Source organism: Bos mutus, chromosome 25 (genome assembly GCF_027580195.1).
Source record: "Bos mutus isolate GX-2022 chromosome 25, NWIPB_WYAK_1.1, whole genome shotgun sequence".
Classification (NCBI taxonomy): Eukaryota; Metazoa; Chordata; class Mammalia; order Artiodactyla; family Bovidae; genus Bos; species Bos mutus.
The window spans coordinates 79,581-99,222 of record NC_091641.1 but is presented as its reverse complement, the minus strand read 5'-3'; the positions used below and the strand labels follow the sequence as shown (position 1 = coordinate 99,222).

The following is a 19,642-nucleotide window of genomic DNA, read 5'->3' as shown; positions in this document are numbered from 1 at the left end:
CTGGCCTGTGACCCAAAGGGCCTTGGGGTTGCTATGGTAACTGAGGGTGGGGGCTGAGGCCTGGCTTGGGAGGAGCTTGGAGCTCCATCCTGCTAGGAGTGACCAGCTCACCTCAGCCAAGGGCCAAAGTGCAGACATGCCCGCCCTTAGCTCCATGCCTTGTGCCTCCCACCAGGCAGGTCCTGGGGGAGGGGGCTGGGACGTCCTGCGCGGGCTCTAAGAAAAAAAGGAAGGCTGCCCACTGGGCTCAGATGTGAGATACCAAGGAGAGGGGATGCCAAAGCAGGCAGGACCCTGGGTTCTAGAGAGGAATCCTTACTCTGTCCTCCAAATGAGCCCAGTGGCCACCTTTATGTGGCTGACCCAAGGAAGCAAGACCCAAGTTGGTTGGGGAAAGGGCTCCAAGAAAGAAGGGGTGCCCCCGGCCAGGTCACCCTGCCTCTCAGCTGGAGGAAGCAGTTCGCACTCTGGAGCTGGGCTGGCTGCGTTTAACCTGAGCGTCACAGGACTCCCAGCTGCATGCCTGGCACCACCCCTTGTCCCCCCTGCACTGACCTCCCTTTTCCTGCTCTTTGACCCTTTGCCTTTCTATTCATCTGTGTCCGGCTCCCCTGACCTCTGACCCACCTAAGGTCTCCTTATCTAGCCTGGATGTCTGGTTGGCAGGGGTAGGAGGTGGCCTGGACCAGCATCCTCCCTAAGTCCTCGGCAGGACAGAGTCCCGCCCATCCTGTTAGAGGTACAGACATGAGCCATGTCATCAAGGAAGGCGACAGAGGATTCCAGAGCATTAGAGATTCCCAAAGGCAGTAGTAGGGGCAGGAAACTGGGGACGGGACCACTCCTGGAGGCTTCCTGGGCTGGGAGGGGCAGAAGCTGGGGTTTGGGGTCCTGTATCAACCCCGGCGAAGCTTCCCTGGTGGCTCAGATGGTAAAGAATGTGCCCGCAATGCAGGAGACCCAGGTTCAATCCCTGAGTTGGGAAGACGCCTTGGAGAAGGGCATGGCAACCCACTCTAGTATTCTTCCCTGGAAAATTCCATGGACAGAGGCATCTGGTGGGCTACAGTCCATGGGGTCGCAGAGTTGGACATGACTGAACAACTCACACACACCAACCCCAGCACAACAGGGGGCAACTGAGATGCAAAAATGGCAAGGCTGCACCAGCTTGACAAAGCGGCCGGTCCAGGCCTGCCCCTGCAGGTGTCCCCTGGGGCGGGCAGGCCGGGAAACTGAAGATGGTGAGAAAGACATCAGGGAATTGACCCCAGCCTCGTCTTCCTGCTCAGGAGGGGGAATTTGGGGGAAGATACTCAGGTGGTTTCCCCTCCCTTTCCAAGAGGCTGGGAGAACCTGCCTGGGCAGCATCTTGAAAGGGGGAATTGTCCTCCAGACCCAGCCCAGCGTGTGTGTGTGTGTGTGTGTGTGTGTGTGTGTGTACATACACGTGGGGGGTCCGTGTCCTCCACACCAGCCTCTGCCCCTCCCCCACAACCAAATGCAGACACTCCCCCCACTGCCTCTAAACTAACCCCAGCTGTCAACATCTGGCCCACATCTGTCTCCCTCATCTGACGGGGCCTCCACCCCAGCAGATCCCCCTTCCCACATCAGGGGGCTGTTAGGACGACGGCCCCAAGTTATAGGCCTCCCCTGTCTCATATAGCCCCTCAGCCAGGGCTCAGAAACCAGGGCCGGTGGGGGGAAGGAGGGCAGCCCCACCCCGGAGGTGCCCCAGGCTCTTGGCAGAGCCATCTGGAGCCGTTAGAAGCAGCTGCCAATGACTCATCTCCAGTGCCCCCACCCCACCACCTCAAACACACCCTGGGGCTGGGAACCAAGCACCCAGCCCCCACCCCTGCCACAGCCCTATCTCCACACCTCCGACCCCTCAGTCAGCCTGGCTCAAAAGCCCCTCCATACCAGAGCCCCCCTCTACAGAAGCCTATTCCATCACCTCCCTCCCACTCCTAATCATCCCCAGAGTGAAGACACTTCCCATTTTCTTTTATTTATACAAAACAATCGTTTTAAATATAATTTAAGAACCCCTCCAAGCACCGGTGTCTGTCTCTGCTTTCCAGCACTTCCCCCCCCCCGACACCCCCTCATGGACACAATTTGGGGGTACTTGGGGGGCAGGGAAATGTCGGGGGGTTGTGGCGTGACCAAGGCACTGTTCTGGAAACAAGACACAATGACGGGTCCCTGTTTCCACTTGGGCCAAAGAGGCAATAATGAAACAGGTCCCCTCTAACACAAAAAGTTATGACAAGGACTGTAGAAAACAACAAAAACTGAAAAAAAAAAAAAAAGGAAAAATAAGACCAAAAACAAAAAATTAAAACTCAAAAACCTTCAATATGAAGGCAGCAGATGGGGGAGGGGTATTTACAAGGGAAAACTGAGTTCGGTGGAGACAGCAGCAAGGTTGGGACATCCAAGTCCAATGATTTCGTCACTGGGCCATGATGCCCCTTCTCGCCTCCCGAGCTCGCAGGCTAGTCCTCCCTTCTCTTTGGTCTGCAGGGCTGCTACCCTTCAAGGTGAGGAGGGGCACCTGGGGGCCCTAATTGGGGATCCAAGGGAGGCTGTGGAGATCGTGCCCAACTAGCCCTGGGATGTTGGCAGACTCCGGGGACTCCTTTTCCTCCGGTCACACCCAATCCTGAGGGAAAGGCTCCTGCGCCCTCGGTTTGGGGTCCCCCCCACCCCCCGGGGGGAGCGTTATGATTCCACACTGCAGAATCCCCAAATCCTCTCTCTCCAAACTGCCAGCTCCCCACCCCCATGGGTTCAAAGTGCAATCCAGTCAGTGGGGCGTGGGGTGGGAGCCTCTTGAGTCCCCCCTACCCGACTCTGCCCCAGGAAGAAAGGGATCCCCGGGCGCTGGAGTCCCTGCCGCTCTAGAGCTACGGAGCCAGGCGTACAGATGCAGTTCAGTACTGGGGGGCCGGTGCTCCCGACCCGCCTGGGGCTCCAGGCTTGGCCTGGGATTTCATGTGCTGGACACTGGCCAGGATTTTCTTCTGGTGTCCCGCCAGAGTGACTCCGATTCGGAGCAGGTCCCTGCGGAAGAATCAACAGCTAGGTGAGACCACTAAGCTCCCAGGACATCTCTCCTTCAAAAACCCGTCCCCGCCTCGGTCGTGCCAGCCAATCAGAATGGCCAGCGGAGAAGCGGGTAGACGTCAACAGTTGTCGGGCAGTTTCCGGGGGTGGGGGCCGATTTAGGCGCACACCACAGTTCTGCGCGCAGCCGCAGTAGGGGGCGAGGCTAGGTACCCGCAGGGATAGAGAAACAAGGGGTGGAGGGCTTCGCCCTGGATGCTGAAACTAGAAGGAAAGGCAGAGAATCAGGGAAGAGGAGGAACGAAAGGGAGAGAAAAGCCCATAAAATGAGGTTGGCGAAAGAATGCTTCAGAGGACAAAGAAGTCAGAAGGAAAAGTCTTCCGGACAAAGAAATCAAAAGGAAAAATCGGAAGGAGAAAGAGAGGAGCTGGGTGGGTGGAGAAAGGAATGGGCGAGAGAGAGGACACAAACAGACTGCTCCCAGCCCCCGTCCTGATGCAGGGAGGCTGAGGTAAGAAAGAAGCGATGAGAAGTGGAAGGCAAGAACCCATGTCAGTGAACCCGTGTCAAGGGAAGGCTCAAGCCAGTCAGGAGGGGCCCAGACCTGCTGGGACAAGACGGGCTTCCCAAGGAAAGGGCCTCTTGGACCCTCTGTGTCTGGATTTCTAGTCCTATTTCTGTGATTCCAACCCAGGGTGAGAGGAGTCCTTGGGACAGGAATGGAAAGGTGGAAAGAAGGACCAGGGAGAGGCCAACTAGGGGAAAGCAGTATTTGGAAGGCACTGGAATTGTAAAACCATTTAACATTAAAGCTGGAAAGGATTTCCAAAACCCAGGCCAATCTTCTCCTTTTATGGGTGGGAAAACATCCAGAGTTGACACGTTGTTAATGTGAGAGCAGGGTCTGGAATGTAGATAGATGCACAAAGATAGATATAGATTTCAAGGCGGGAGCGAGATGGCCCACGGCCGAGGTGGTGCAAGGGGGTGAGGCAGGCACAGCTGACCTGAAAGATTCCCGAGCTCTCAGTCCCTGCAGCTGTTACTCTTTGTGGGGGAGGGGCTCTAGAATGGGCACCAGAAGTTGACCTCAAAGGCCCCTGCTCAAACTGTGGGCCTGACTGTGGTCACCCAGATTCCACCCTCCTGGTTGCTTGGCCCTCACCACCGCCCTCCCGGTCCCCAGCTCCCACCATGACTTACTCAGTGGAGATCTGGCTGACCAGCTCAAAGGAGCCAAACCCAGCAGCTGCAAAGCTTTCTTCGTATCTTCCCATCTTGATGGCTCGAAGCCACTCCCCCACGGAGCCAAAAGCTGAGTAGTGAGGCTGCCGCTGATCCAGGAGGGGGTGCGAGGCCCTGGGGGGCAAGGATGCGGAGGATACCCTTAGCAACAGCGTGTGTCAGGGTGAGGACGCAGAGCCCAGGCCTGGAGAGGCGGAAGGGCACAGCCCACATACCACCGAAAGGACCGATACTTCTGGGGTGGCGGAGGGGAGGAAGCGAGGTTCTCAGGGTGGCACAGAGCAGGAAAGAGGGCCCATCCTCTGGGGTCCTCACCCGCCGTTCTCCCGGGCCACGATTTTGAGGCTGGCAGGGTTCCGGATCATCTTGTCGAGGGCGCTGACCACCTGGGGGAAGCGGGGCCGCGCATTCCGGTCTTTCTGCCAACAGTCCAGCATGAGCTGATGCAGGGAGGTGGGGCAGTCTGGGGGCGGGGGCAACCGGTAGTCCTGTTCAATGGCGTTGATCACCTGGAATGATGGGTGGAAGACGCACTGGGTGAGGGAGTCAAGGGGAAAATGAAGCTGCCGAAGGACCCCACTGAAGTGGTGACTTAACAGACGCCGGGATGGGTGCTGCGGGCCAGAAGGGCTAACCTAGGGGTGGCCCTCCCTGCCAGGGCCCAGGCTGGCTATGGCTCAGTGTCCTAGAAGCTCTTGAGCTATGATCCAGACATGTAACCTCCCAAGCCTGCCTTCCATCTCTGCCTCCGTCTGTGACCAGATGAGCTGTTAACAAACTCTAAACACAGATCACCTCCTCACCATGCCACTCTCACCACCTCAAGGACCAACAGTGATGAGCTCTCTAAGAAGGATCCCCTGCCACCCCACCACCCCACATCCCAAAAGCCAAGACATTCCAGGGCAGGTTGGTGGGACCACAGGATACTTACATCCTGATTGCTCATATCCCAGTATGGCCGCTCCCCAAATGACATGACCTCCCACATGACAATTCCGTAGCTCCAGGCATCACTGGCCGATGTGAACTTCCGGAAGGCAATGGCCTCGGGGGCTGTCCAGCGGATGGGAATCTTTCCTCCCTAAAGACGGGGGAGGACAAGGTGAGCTGAGGGACTCCCAGGACTCGGGCATTCTGCGTCTCCCCCAGCTTAGGCCTCCTTTCTTTCGGCGCCCCAAATGGCCAGCTCCCCAACTCTGTTCTTTTCCCAGACTCCTAGCAGCCGGTTCCTTAAGCTGATCCCCCAGCCCCCACGTCCGCCACAATGTAGGTCTGCTCCTACATCCTGGCCTGGACCAGAGCTGTCAGTCCCTCAGCCTCCCACCTTTCCAACCCGGCCCTAAGAACCTAGACCACATGGTTGTCCCCCAGCCTCACCAGAGAGCTCGTGTAGGTGGGGTCGGAGGAGTTCTCCTCCAGGAATCGGGAGAGGCCAAAGTCTGAGACCTTGCAGACGAGGTTGCTGTTGACCAGGATGTTGCGGGCAGCCAGGTCTCGGTGGACGTAGCTCATCTCGGCGAGGTAGCGCATGCCCGAGGCGATGCCCCGTAGCATGCCCACGAGCTGGATCACGGTGAACTGGCCGTCGTTCAGCTGGAGATGGACACGGTAGGGGTCGCAGTTAGGGCGCTCCTCTTTCCCCGACATTCTAAACTATATTTATGGGACTTCCCCGGTGCTCCAGTGGCTGAGACTCTGCACTCCCAATACAGAGGGCCTGGGTTTCAATCCCTGGTCGGGGAACTAAGATCCCAAAAGCCACAGCTAGGGGTTTGCATGCTGCAACTGAAGATTCTGAAAACTGCAACCAAGAGCAAAGATCCTGCCTGCCACTACTAAGACCTGGCACAGCCAAATAAATCAATAAAAACAAATACATTAAAAAATAAACCGTATTTATCCCTTCCAGACCCATCTCACGCCCACCTGTAGGGCAGGCCTGCCAACATCCTAGGTAAACCCCTTCTGCTTTCTTTCACTCTTGAGTCCTCTCAGTCTTTTCTGCAGTATCGTGACATAATGCTTATAACTGTTCCTGTTTCAAATACATGCACTCAAGTCTCTTGTAATTAGACTATAAGGAGCCGGGAACCTACTATATAGCACATGGAACTCTGCTCAATGTTACGTGCCAGCCTGGATGGGAGGGCGGTTTGGGGGAGAATGGGTACGTGTAAATGTATGGCTGAGTACCTTTGCTGTTTACCCGAAACTATCACAACACTGTTAATCGGCTATACCCCAATACAAAATGTTTTGGTGTTAAAAAAATAATAAAAATGAAAATTTAAATAAGATTATACTTTCTTCCATTTAACCTAGTACAGTGCATTCGATCCAGGAAATATTAGGCAAATGGTTTGGATCTAACGTGTTCTTTTTATTTGACAGCAATGGAGCGACGACAGTTACGAGTGTGCTCTGAAGACACCTGTCTCCAGGTGGAGAGGTGTGCCTTGGCACTGATCCAGCCACACTCGCACTCAGCCCTCTTGGACCTACTGTATATAGGATGCAAGAGAATGGTGAGGAGTCGGGTGTGCTCGGTAACCGCAGCACCAAAGCCAAGGTCTAAAGCCCGACCTTCACCTTCATAGAGTCTGCTCTCACCAGGTAAGCCTGCCGGTCACAAATGGTTAACTAAGCCCATCCTCTGGGTTCAGCTAGCACGCAGGGGATTCTTGGCAGCCCTGCAGGGCCAGCAACGCTGAGTCCAGAAACTGAACTCTGAACCCATCCTCCAAGCCTGCGCCTGCACTCCCAGGCACTCAGGGTAGAGACCTCGGAGTCTCCACGATTCCTCTCTCTCCCCTGTTCACAGCCTACGATCCATCAGCAAGTTCTGCCTGCTATGCCTCCAAAACACACCCCAAACCCAACTGCTTCTCCACACCCACTGCACCCCCCACGGCCTGAGTGACTGCCAGTCTCCTCATCGGCAGGCTTCCCTGGTGGCTCAGCAGTAAAGAATCCGCCTGCAATGTGGGAAACCTGGGTTCAATCCCTGGACTGGGAAGATCCCCTGGAAAAGGGATAGGCAACCCACTCCAGTATTCATGCCTGGAAAATTCCATGGACAGAGGAGGCTGTCCTTCTCTGCCTCCTCATGCCAGAGGAAAATTCCATGGCAGGCTACAGTCCTTGGGGTCTCAAAGAGTCATACACGACTGAGCGACTGTCACTCCTGCTGATATCCTCCCCAAAGCTTCCTCTTTTGGACTTCTAATCACACCCCCAGTTCTAAGACCACGAGACCCAGCCGCCAACTACGAGGTGATCCACCATGGCTCCTCTGCTGACCTGGTTCAGTTTCACCAGCCTTTCTGCTTCTTGAACGCACCAGATCCCGTATACCCTGGGGGGCTCTTCAGTCCCCAGTATGCTTCCCCCTGCCCCCATCTTCTCACGGCTGGCTTTCTCATCTACCCAGATGCCATCTCTTCTAAGACAGACCCCCTTCCCTCTCCTGCAACCAGACAATGGAACAAACTCCAGCATCCACAAGGCACTGCCCCAGTGTCTGCCGCAGCATCCCTCGTGATGGGAGCCGGGCAGCCTGTGTTTCCCAATGCAGTACCGTGGGAAGCACACCGCACCGCCTGATGGAGGCTGGCCACAGACGTAGAATTCTGAACTTATCACAGTGTTAGATACAGCTTCCCTTATGGGAAACACAGAGAAACAAGCTAAATGACCCCGCGAGGAAGAATCCAATCAATCTAGAAAAGACATTTGAATGGACAAGCGGCCCAGCCCTTGAGCGTATCAGAAAGACAAAGGACTGTCCTGGGATGTAAAAAGACTCAAAACAATAACTGCCAGTGCAATGCTTGATCCTGAACTGGATGCTGCGACATGTTGGGGACAACTGGAGAAATATGAGTATCACACAGGCATTAGTGATACCAGGGGGTTGTTGTCATTCTGTTAAATGCAACATTGCTTTGCTCTGTAGAAAAACCTTTCGGGGACTTCCCTGGTGGTCTAGTGGTTAAGACTCCGCACTTCCCCTGCAGGGAGCACAGGTCTGATCCCTGATCAGGGAAGTGCCACAAGCCGTGTGGTGCAGCCAAAAAAAAAAGTTTTTTTTTTTTTTTAAAGATGCCTAGTAAAGTTGAAAAAAAAATAATAAAACTTCATACAATTTTGTTCAAGTAGCAAAAATGAGCTCTTTCCTCTCATTTCTATAAGCCTGTTTAATTTTTTTTCACATGTGAAATTTTGTTTGCTTTCTATAAAAGCTTGTTCATACTTGTTAACTTTCAGTCTTCCACATTGTACCAGCAGCTCGCCAAGACCAGAGATGTTCAGGGTCGAATTCCCGAGGCCCCGGACAGTGGCGGGTGCACAAGGAGATGCTCAGTAAATATTTGTCACAAAGATAGATGACAGCCCCTCCAGATCCTGGGGTCTGCCGGCCCCACAGGGAGACCAGCCCCAGGACTCAGCCTTCCCTGGCGGAGGATGAATGTCGCAGAGGCAGCAACACGGGGCCCACCGTCTGTCCTGGGCTGTGCTGGGGGAGGGCAGGGTGGACTGGGGTGTTGTGGGGGGGGCTCACCCGCAGGAAGGAGTCCAGGGCACCGTTCTCCATGAACTCAGTGAGGATCATGACGGGCACGCTGTTGGTGACCACGCCCTCCAGGCGGATGATATTGGGGTGCTCGAACTGGCCCATGATGGAGGCCTCACTCAGGAACTCCCGCCGCTGCCGCTCCGTGTAGCCGCCCTTCAGGGTCTTGATGGCTACGCAGCTCTCCTTCTTCCCAGGGGCCTTGAGGCGCCCCCGGCACACCTCACCAAACTCGCCTTCAGGAAGGACGCTTCGGGTCAGCTCTCCTCTCCCGGGGGATCTGGCTGGCCCTGCCGTCCACCCCACCACCAACTCCACTCTCCTCCCTGGCACCCAGGCGTTTTCCACTCACCTGCACCAATCACCTCTTCAATCTTGACATAGGAAACATCGATCTCTTTTGCAAACTCCCTGACAGCCTCATTAGGGTCTTCGTAAGTGAAGGGGTCAATGTAGACCTTAGTACCTGGGGAATCGCATGGGGCCTGTTAGCCAAGAGGTGACTCCCATTGCACTCAGATGCCGTGGGCTCACAGCTCTTGCCCCAGCCCCGAATCCTTCAGGAAGGGTATACCCACCGTGCCCAATGAGATACTGGGCGTGTTTGTCTGAGTACTCAGCTTCTCTCCCGTTGCTCTGCTTCCTGGAGTGGATGGGACAGAAAAGGTAAACTGAGTCACATGTCCCAGAGGGAACTGAGTTCCAGAGGGAATGGATGGGAAGAGAGAAGCAGGAGTCAGAGAGGATTCCAAGTGAAAGCAGGTAGGTTCCCTGGACATCCAGGGAGCCTCGACCTGGAGCAAGAGGGTGGGCGGCCAGCCCCAGGGGGTTTCATCAGGGTCTCCAGGTGCCCAGGTTGCTCACCTGAGGCAGAGAACTGCGATGACGATGACCACGAACACTAGCACCACACCCACGACCGCGGTGCCTGCAATCAGGGCCAGCTGCTCCCTCCAGGTCTCATTCTCTGGAGGAGAAGAACTGAGATCAGGGAGACCCTGAGGGCCCGTGGGCTCCACTCAAGTCCCTCAGGGCCAGGGAAGAAGTTTCCCGGCCTGAGTGGGTTTGATTCTGTTCTGTCATAAATACTGGTGACCACAAAAGAAGTCCCACTTGAATAGGAGGTACCTAAGGCTAAATATGAAAAGGTGGAAACAACCTAAACGTCCATCAACAGATGAATGGATAAAGAAAAATGGGACAGCCACTCAACAGAGTATTTTTCAGCTACAAGGAGGAATGAAGTCCTGATATATTCTACAATATGGCTGAACCTAGAAAACATTATGCCACGTGAGAGAAGCAGCAGCCAGTCACAAGACTGTATCGTGTGACAACATGTGTATGAAAGATTCAGAATGGGCGAATCTAGACACAAAAAAGGTAGATGAGTGTTTGCTGGGGGCTGAGAGGTAATAGAAGGGGTATATGTGTCTTTCTGAGGTGCTGAAATGTTCTAAAATTAATTATGGGCATGGTTGCACAACTCTGTGAATATATTACAAGCCAATGAATTATACATTTTAAATGGGTGAATCATAAGGTAGATGAATCATATCCCAATAAAACTGTAAAAAAAATTAAAAGGTTTAGGACAAAACCCCTTGGGCCAGCATATAAAAACTATCAAAGTGTCACCTCATTTAATCCTTGGAGCCCTGGGAGAGAGGCCTCCTACTTCCAAGTGTTGGATGAGAGAGCTGGGGCTCAGGGGTCAAGTTTTTGCTAAAGGTCACATAGCTGGAAAGCTGCTGAGTGGGCCTTCACACCCAGCTGTTGGATTCGGTTTCTGTGTCCCATCACCAGGCCAGAATGCCTCGTGGTGGAAAGAGAAGCAAGAGGGACGTGACTTTGGGGGTCCGGAGAGCCAAGGCCTCCTTGCCCTGGGGGGGACAGCCAACCCCAGGCACGTCCTGCCCCCCAGACTCACCGTCCAGCTGGGTCTGGCTGTGGTGCTCCTGGCCAAAGGGCCCGTAGCCGGCCTCGGAGCGTGCCCGCACCTGGACCAGGTAGCTGGCTCCCCGCTTCAGTCCCCGCAGCTCTGCCCGGTTCTCCGACGTCTTCAGGAACCGCACGCTGCTGGGGCCCTCAGCGCCCTGTTCCGGAGGAGAGAGGGGCTGGCCGTAAGCCAGGGCCCCCAGATTCCGTGGCTCTTCCCACCTCCCCTGCCCTGGGCCTCCATCACTAGCATCTCCACCCTGTTGTGAGACAGGTGAGGCCTTTGTGCTCAGTTATGTATGCACTGGGGCTTCCCTTGTGGCGCAGTTGGTAAAGAATCCGCCTGCAATTCGGGAGACCCGGGTTCGATCCCTGGGTTGGGAAGATCCCCTGGAGAAAGGAAAGGCTACCTATTCTGGCCTGGAGAATTCCACAGACTGTATAGTCCATGGGGTTATTAAGAGTCGGACACGACTGAGTGACTTTCACTATGTATGCACTGAGCTGTGTGTATTGCATGAATTATATTGTTTAGTCTTGGTAGCCATTCTGTGGGGTAGGTTCTATTACCTAAAGCATTTTGTGGGGAGGGGAGGGCCATCCTGCTTGCCATGCAAGATCTTAGTTCCTTGACCAGGGAAGTATGGAGTCCTAACCACTGGACCACCAGGAAATTTTTTTCCTAAGAGCTTTATAAGGAAGACACGAAGCTCAGAGAGGCCAAGAGGCTGACACAAGATCATTCAGCTGATACATGGCAGATGCCTACCATTCAGGTGTCCCGGCCCCTGGAGCAGGTCCCACTGCCCACTGCAACCCCCCAGGGCGGGCCTGGTTCTCACCTTCTCGTGGTACTTGACCTCATAGTCCAGCACTGCCCCGCTGGGCGCCCGGGGAATGGCCCATGCCAGGCTCAAGCTGCTGGGTGATGACCGAGTCACCCGGATGTCAGACACGGGGGGTGGCACTGTGAGAGAGAGACGCGTTGGGGCCCTGGAGCGGAGCAGGTCTGGCCCCTATCTTCCTTGGCTCTCCCTCTGCTGGCCACACTTGTCTGGGTCCTCCAGCTGTTTCAGGATTTCCTCCCGGCTCTCTCTGGACTCCGGAGCCCGCCTTTGCATCTACTTAACACTCTCTTTCTGCCTCCTGCCCCAAAGGCCTTGACCCAGTGTATTTCCTGGGAACTCCACTCCCCAGCTGCTGCCTTTTCCCTGCCTCAGGCCTTCAGACTGTCCACCCTCCTCGCTGGCCTCTCCCATCCAACCACAGGCTGCCCCTAGTCCCCAGTCTCACCCTCACGGTCTGTGGTGACATTCACAGCCTCAAACGGGACCGGCCCACTGGCCAAGGAGGACACCCCATTCAAGGCGGTGACCTCAAACGTATAGGTGACATCAGGACGCAGACCGCGAATCGCCACCCAGGGCTCCACCAGGTCCCGGGGGCCGGGGTCGAAGGTCAGGTCTCCCCCGCAGGGCGTGCAGGACCCACCGGGCCGGCACTCCCGGCAGCGGAGCGCGTAAGTGAGGTCCTCCCGGCCGCCTGACTCGAGGGGCGCACTCCACTCCAAGCGCAGGGCGGAGCCGTTCAGGCGGGGAACCACGCTTCTCGGGGCTGACGGGGGTGCTGCGGGAGACCAGGGTGTCAGGCAGAGGCTGAAATGGCTGGGCATGGGCAGTGGGGACAGATGGGCAGCCACACTGACATCTTGCGTTGGCCACGCACCAGGCCAGGGTCAAGAGGAGGAAGGCATGGGAGGATGGGGGCTGGGGTGAGGGGTCTACCCCAGGGGTCGCTGGCCACTTACTGGTACAGGGCGCACTTCGGGGGTCTGTGCTGGCCCGGAAGTACCCGATGCGACACTGGCAGATGGACGAGCCAAGGGCGTTAGAGTGGCTGTTGGCTGGGCACGGCTGGCAGGACCCCTCCCCGGACAGGGGCTTGAAGGTGCCCTGAGCACAGGCTGAGAGAGAGAAAGTGTCCATCAGAACTCGCATCAAAGACATTCAGCGGTGGGGTTGGGGGTGGAGATCCGGGGAAAAAAAATGACATTCAGTGGTTATTAAAGGTGCATGAGGGACTTCCCTGGTGGTCCTTTGATTAAGACTCTGAGCTCCCACCGCAGGGAGTGCAAGTTCAATCCCTGGTCAGGGAATGAGGGTCCCACATGCCACACAGTGTGGCCAAAAAAATAAAATCAAGTTGCATGAAGTGCCAAGAGGGGAGCAGGGAGTGAGAAGCTCAGAAACCTAGCCTGTAAGAGGAGAAGACTTTCCTCCAGATCAAAGGTCTGAACCCTGGTGTACACCCCTCACTACTCCGTGGCAGCCTGGTGAAACTCAAGACCCTTGCTCAGAATAATGATTTTAAACGTACACCATAAAATATACAGATTACCAATAAAACCAAGTAAGTGAAAATACAACGATCAAAACAGGTGGAGAAGGGAATGGCAACCGACTCCAGTATTCTGGCCTGGAGAATTCCATGGATAGAAGAGCCTGATGGGCTATAGTCCATGGGGTCGCAAAGAGTCATATACAACTGAGTGACTAAGCACACACACACATAAGAATATACTTGGAAAAAAAATACAGGAAGAAAAGTTTACAACATGGCAAAGGGTGTGTTTCTGTATTAATGAGATACAGTGGCAGGACTGATAGCCAACGGAATTGTGAAGTCACAGAGAAGGAAAACAACATTTTGCCCTTCTTGCAAATCATCTCCATTGAGCTGTGAAAACCCCCAGCATTTGAACGGGGCCCAAATCTCAGGTCTTGCTCTGACCGCTGGGCTGTGACTGACACTCCGTAAAAGGAGTGACCACTTTCAGGTAGAGATGAGTGAAAAGGAAAAGCCATCTTTTTTTTTTTTTCTTCCATCAAAGTTCACAGATTCCCTTGTCCTATCCACAAAACCCAGGTTAAGAACTTCTGCTCTCGAGAACAAGGTGAGTGAGAATTCAGTATCAGTAAATGAGAGGAAACCATAATGAATAGGACTAGAGTTCACGAAGCCTCTGAGTCCAACAAGGTCCCCTAGCCCAAGAGAGCCTGTTAGGTCCAGAGAGCAACTGCGTGGAGTCAGAAGCAAGAGCATGGAAGTGATGGAGAGCTCAAAACGGTGCTGGGGGCCCGGAAAACACACCCTCCAGTAACTGAGTGCCCAGGAGAGCAAAGAACGTTCAAACTGGAAATCTTGAGAAGCGGGTCCCTGATCAGGGTACTGGCCTCCTCCCCTCACCTCGGCACTTGGTGTTCCCCTCAGCGGCCTCGAACCCCGCATTGCAGCTGCAGCCCGTGACTGGCTGCTCGGCCCACTGGCCGTCTTCCCGGCAGTAGAGGCTGGGGCTGGGGCCGGGGGCGGGCATGGCATCGGCCACGCAGCTGCCGGCCACGGGCACCACCAGCTCCCGAGGCACAGTCTCCGGGAAGTAGGTGAGGTTCACAGTCTGCTGGGCGCACTTCTTATAGAAGAGGTGCAGGGACAGCAGGGCCATGCAGGCGCCCTGGTCCTGGAAGGCCAGGTAGAAGCCGGCCTTGGTGAGCGGGCCCAGACGCAGCGTCTTGACATTCACCTTCCCCGTGGCCTCGGCCCCTGGGCGCTTCCGGGTGAGGTGCTCAGCAGCCACCGTGTCCACCTGCCAGGGCGGGAAGAGACTCACTGCCACAGTCTTCCACTCCCCGAGGAGCCCGCGGGACTGTCTTTTGCCCAGGCTCACCCTCTCTGTGACCTGCTCAGTCACCTGTTCCAGGACCTTCTCTCCACCCTTCCCAGTGTGCGCTTTCTTGCAGGCCCCAACATTGTCCATTAACATTTGTTAAGCTCCTATGAAGAGTCCAGGCTCCCCTTGCCGTGCACTCACTCACCCTATAGACACTTATCAACACCTGTTCTAGGCCAGGCCCCGGACTCTGTGCCGAGGAAACAGAAAGGAAGGAAATGATGAAAAGTCAATGAAAAGTTAAAAGGATAATGAATGCGATGGCAGGCGGGACCCCAGAGCTGGAATCACAAGACAGGTAGGAGCTGGGTGGGAAAGGCAGAGAGAAGGCACTCCAGGTTGAGGCATCAGCTGGTGCAAAGGCTGTGAAGGGGCGAGGCGGGAATTCCCTGGCGACTCACTGGTTAGCACTTCACACTTTCACTAACAAGGGCATGCGTTCAATTCCTGGCAGGGGAACTAAGATCCTGCAAGATGTGCTGACCCAGCCAAAAAATGAGGTGAGGGGGGCGAGGTGTACTTGCCCAGTGGAGTAGACTGGCCATTCCACCTAGCAGACCACCCGCTTCCCTCCTCAAGCCGGGGGCCTCCTGCTTCCATCCCCCAGGCCAGCCCCCCCAACCCCGGGGCGCCTGGGTACCTTGATGTAGGGGTTCTCCATCCAGGCTGGCGTGTGGGCCGTGGCCGTGTCTGCGTCGCTCTCGAAGTAGAAGACGGTGAAGGTCTCCTTGCAGGAGCGGCCGGCCCTCGGCAGGGAGAGGCACTCCAGCATGGTGAAGCGCAGCGTGGCGTACACGTGGACGGCCCCGCGGCGGGGGACCCAGCCGGTGCGCAGCCAGTGGGCCAGGCCTGGGGCCCGCTGCATGTCACACACCTCGTAGGTCCGGACGCTGTGCTGCTCCTCGTCCAGGCCGCTCAGCTCCTCCCACTGCGGGGAGAAGGGGGGCTGCTGAGCTGGTGGGGGAGGGTTAGTTGCAGGGTCTTTGCCATGAAGCCAGGAGGGAGGCTGGGGGACCCTTGGGGGGCGAGGGCTCAGAAGACACCTGCCCTGGCTGCTGAGATGTGGGGGATGGGTGTATGGCACGGGAAGCAGCAGCACAGTGGCCCCCCACCCCCATCGGCTTTCCTCCTGAGCCCCAGCCCCAGCTCTTACCTGAGCCCCAGCTCTTACCTGCCCGTCCGCCTGAGGGAATGTCACCCACTTCAGATCGGCAGTTTCCAATTTCGTGTTCAGTAGGGTCTCTGAGACAGACACACATACAGAGTCAGTCGGAGCTTGGGAGAGACACAGGAAGACCTGGGAGCTGAGACAGACAGACAGGCCGAGGAGGGGAGCCTGCCCTGCCCTCTGCTCACCCCCACCCGTCCCCAGGTTTCAAGCCTCTTTTCTGAGAGCCAGCCCCACCCCTAACAGCTGGCAGGCAGGGAGCTGACCCCCAGGACTCCCAGGGCCAGGCCTCTGTGAACTGCTGTACCCCAGAGAAGGGAAGACACAGCTGCTGAAAGTGGAAAAATGGGCGAACAGCTCAGAAAGGGCCAAACTCGAGCCCAGACCTGACCCCGACCTGACACGGGGTAGGCCACCCCTCCCACCAGGGTCTCCCTCCGCCTCTGCAGTCCCTCCCCCAAATGCAAAGATGCCACCTCCGATCCTTCAGACCAAACACCCCAGCCCTGACCCCCATCCCCTCCCCACTGCCTAGCTGTCCTCGGAGGCCGGTCCTGGAGGCCAGGACGCTGGGGTTCCCTGCCCTCGGCCTCTGTCTGGGGAGCCCTCACGTCTGGATTTGGTTACGGGAAAGCAGAGGGGAGGGGATTTTAGGGGTGTGGGTAGGGGGGGTGAGCACACCTGGCTCGGCTCTGGCCTTGGGGGAGGGGTGTCGGGGGAGGGGAGGGGTGGGGTTCTGGAGGAAGGTGGGGATTAGGAGAACTGCACGGGAGGAGGGTGGAGGGAGGGGAGGGGAATCCCCTGGGAGACGTGGGGAGGGGGACGCTACAGGTCTGGCTGGGAGGAGCCTGCAGCACACCTGGGCCCAGGTCCCCCCTCCCCGGACTATAGGAGAGACAGGAGAGCAGGTGGGTAGGGCGGCCTCCTCCCAGAGACCAGGTGATGTCCACTGAGGGCCAGGGGTCAGGTGGAGGCCCGGCCAGCCCGAGGAGAGGCCCAGGGCCCCCCATGGGTGGTAGGAGACAGCCCGGCATGCTGGGGACAGGATGCCCGGGTTCTGGGAAGCGGGTGGATAGAGGCAGCCGTCTCCACCCTCCATTGTTCCAGACTGGAGAGTGTTTTCCTGTCTCCAATTTACACACTGTCTGTTTCAGGCTGTCCTGGGCGCTCCAAGCGGCTCCCGTTTCTCTCATCCTATCGAGGTCCTGCCTGCCTCCCTCTCTTGGAGCCGTCACTTCTCTTGCCTCTCACCTCTCCCCCGCTCTCCGGCCACCTCCATCTCTCTGACTGTCACTCTGCTTTCTGTCTCCCCTCTTTCACCTTCACTGGGGCACAGGGCCTTAGATAAAAGACTGAACGCCTGTCTCAGTCTGCTCACCTGTAAAATGGGAGGTAACAATACTTCCCACCACAGGGTTGTTGGGACCGTGAAAACTGAAAGCACGTAGCACCGGGCCTTGGGCTCGGCAAGCACTTAGGTAACAGGAATTCAAAGTTACTCCCTGTTCCCTTGGCATCTTTCTTTCTCTCTCACCACACGTCATCCTGGTGGGTTTTCTCTCTGCTTTGCCTTCCCTCTCTCTCCCTCTGGTTCTTTCTCCGGCTTCCTGAGCCCAGCAAGTCTCCCTTCTCCCCCACACCCTGCCTTTGATCCCCAGTCCAGAGCAGCACTGCCCAGCCTGGAGAAGACGCATTTCCAACTGCCTTTGATTCCTTCTTCTCAGCAGCCCCCCATGGCCCACTCCCCAGAGACCCCTTTGATTGCAGGCAGGGAAGGAGGGGAAGGAGGCAACTCATTGAAAGGAGATTAGGGCTGTGGGAGGAGGGTTTATAGGGCTCTTGCTTCCCCGCTAGAGGTTGAGGGGAGGGCAGAGGCTCATGGATAAAGTAACATTTGCAACGGTGCAGAAAAAGTAGAAATTTAAGAGAGCCTAGGAGACATAAGTCAGGCTGAGTTCAGGGGACAAGAGGCAGGTTAGGGTTAGAGAAAAGGACTCTGGTGGGACTGGGGCAAGGGCTGGGGTCTACGCTGCATTTAACGGGCTGGGGTGCAGCCTGGGGAAGCCAGGGTAGGAGGCTCTCTGCTCCAGGGGCCGCGGATTGGGGAGAGATTGGGAGGTTTGGAGACTTGAGTGCAGAAGGCGGCCATCCCCGACGGCGGTGGAGGGAATTGTAGGATCAAGGTGTGAACGCTATGGAATGGGGGGCGGGCGGAGTTTTATGGCCTAGCACAAAGTTCTGCCTGTCCTCTTGTTCCTCCAGAAATGTTTCCTCCTGTTTGGCGGAGGTGGGAAGAGGGACAGAAACTCTGGAGAGAGCTCTGCAGGTTGGAGTCGGGAGAAACGAAAGGCTGCCAAGGGCGTCTGGAGACGCGAGTTTAACTGTTCGGGAAGCCGGGACCGGGGCACGTCCCGGGACGGAGCTCGACTCCAGTCTTTCCCAAACAAAAGAAAACTCCACTCCCCGCTGAGCCGCCTCCTCCCCGCCCCCCTCCCGCGCCAGCACTATTGGTCCGGAGCGTTCGGAGCTGGGCAGCGGGTTAGGGGGAGAGAGAGGTCGGCCCTTCCACTCCGAGGCCCTTCTTCGGGGGCCCCAGAAGGGCCGGGGTGCCCCCAAGAGAACTCACCTTCTAGGGCGGCTGCAAGCGAAGCCCAGCAGAGCAGAGCCCGGAGCTCCATGGCGCCGCCTCACTCTGGTTGGACCCGATCCGAGTTTGGGGGGCGCTAGCCCCCCCAGGTCTGAACCCCCGCCGGAGCGGGTGGACGCCAACTCCGCGCGCGGGACTCGCTCGGGGCCCTCAGCGCGGGCCCATGCGGGCGCGCCGGGCACCGGGTGGCGGCGCCCAGGTGTGGCCCCGCGTCCCGGCCGCGCGCGCAGACGAGAAGGCGGGGGGCGTCCTGGCAGCGGCCGCCCGGGCGGGCGCAGAGCTAGACGTGGCTGGAGTCGGGGTCCCTCCGGGGCCTCGGGGTCCCGCCCCAGAAAGCTGCTGGGGGTGGGCCGGCCGCTCGCGGTCTCCCCCCCTCCCTGGAGTGGCGCTGCTCGTGCCGCCGGGCCGAGTGCGCTCCGCGCCGGCGGGGAGGGTGAGAGCCGAGCGGGGAGCGAAGCGGGAGGGAGGGAGACTGCGGCGCGGGCCGGGCGGGCTGAGGCTGGGCCGGGCTGGGGACTGGGCCGGGCGGCGCCTGGCCGGGAGGGAGGGGCGCGCGGGGGGCGGGGGGAGCTCCCCCATCCCGAGCCGCGGCTTGGCAAGGGGGGCCGGGGCGCGCTGATTGGAGCGCGCCTGCTGAATAATTCATGAGGGAAGCGGAGCGGGGCGCAGAGCGGAGGAGGTCGGGAAGTTGGGAGAAAGTTTGGAGAAGGGGGAGGGGCGGCGGGCGAGGAGCTGGGGACCGCCCGGACCTGCACCGAGGCCGTGCGCCCTGGCCCGGACCGCGCGTGTCGGGGCCGGGGCCCAGGGATGCCCGCCCCCCGCACCCCAACGCCCCCGCCCCCGCCCCCGTCCTGGGCAGGCCTGAGCCCAGCAGACACCAGGGAGCGGAGAATCGCACCCAGCAGCCTGGAGGGCCGCACACGCGAAGCCCTGTCGGATGCTTCCTGCGGACTTCGGATTCTTCTCCTGGATTCGCCCACCACCCCCTAGTTGGCGTAGGGGACCGTGTTTGGAGGGAAACTTTTGAGGACGGAGGGGTGGCCCAGCGGGCCCCGAGGCAGCGATCTCAGCTTAGATAACCGTGGAGCGAACGTTCACACAGTCATTCAACAAACATTAAGTATTGGGGACCTACTATGTGCACAACCTAGCTCTGAAAACGTGCGGAGGAACGGGTCATTTGGGTTGAGATGGGGAGCAAGCAAGGGTAAATAAAAAGTACTTGGATCCGAGAGAGGGAGGGCCAGATTCCCAAATCATGGTCC

General features: G+C 57.5%; 1 protein-coding gene across 1 annotated transcript; it reads right to left on the bottom strand.

The window, feature by feature from the left end:
* Positions 1 to 1,993: 1,993 nt before the first annotated feature.
* Positions 1,994 to 18,892, bottom strand: EPHB4 (EPH receptor B4). Its single transcript, XM_005910789.3, has 17 exons — positions 18,357 to 18,892; positions 15,734 to 15,804; positions 15,203 to 15,490; positions 14,082 to 14,478; positions 12,643 to 12,798; positions 12,129 to 12,461; positions 11,678 to 11,802; positions 10,828 to 10,993; positions 9,762 to 9,864; positions 9,476 to 9,540; positions 9,250 to 9,363; positions 8,886 to 9,133; positions 5,702 to 5,917; positions 5,256 to 5,405; positions 4,637 to 4,830; positions 4,280 to 4,435; positions 1,994 to 3,072 (listed from the first exon to the last, which is right to left on the bottom strand). Exons 1-17 carry the CDS (start codon positions 18,406 to 18,408, stop codon positions 2,943 to 2,945), a joined length of 2,964 nt encoding a protein of 987 aa, XP_005910851.1. The 5' UTR covers positions 18,409 to 18,892; the 3' UTR covers positions 1,994 to 2,942.
* Positions 18,893 to 19,642: the final 750 nt, after the last annotated feature.

What these genes read in the sequence shown, in the direction of transcription:
- EPHB4 (XM_005910789.3), bottom strand. Translation starts at nt 18,408, where the DNA reads ATGGAGCTCCGGGCTCTGCTCTGCTGGGCTTCGCTTGCAGCCGCCCTA. An exon ending in TGGAGAACCCCTACATCAAG is followed by an intron (nt 14,479 to 15,202) that starts GTACCCAGGCGC and finishes CCGCCCTGGCAG; the next exon opens with GTGGACACGGTGGCTGCTGA. An exon ending in CCCTGGACTCCTTCCTGCGG is followed by an intron (nt 5,918 to 8,885) that starts GTGAGCCCCCCC and finishes GTCCATCTCCAG; the next exon opens with CTGAACGACGGCCAGTTCAC.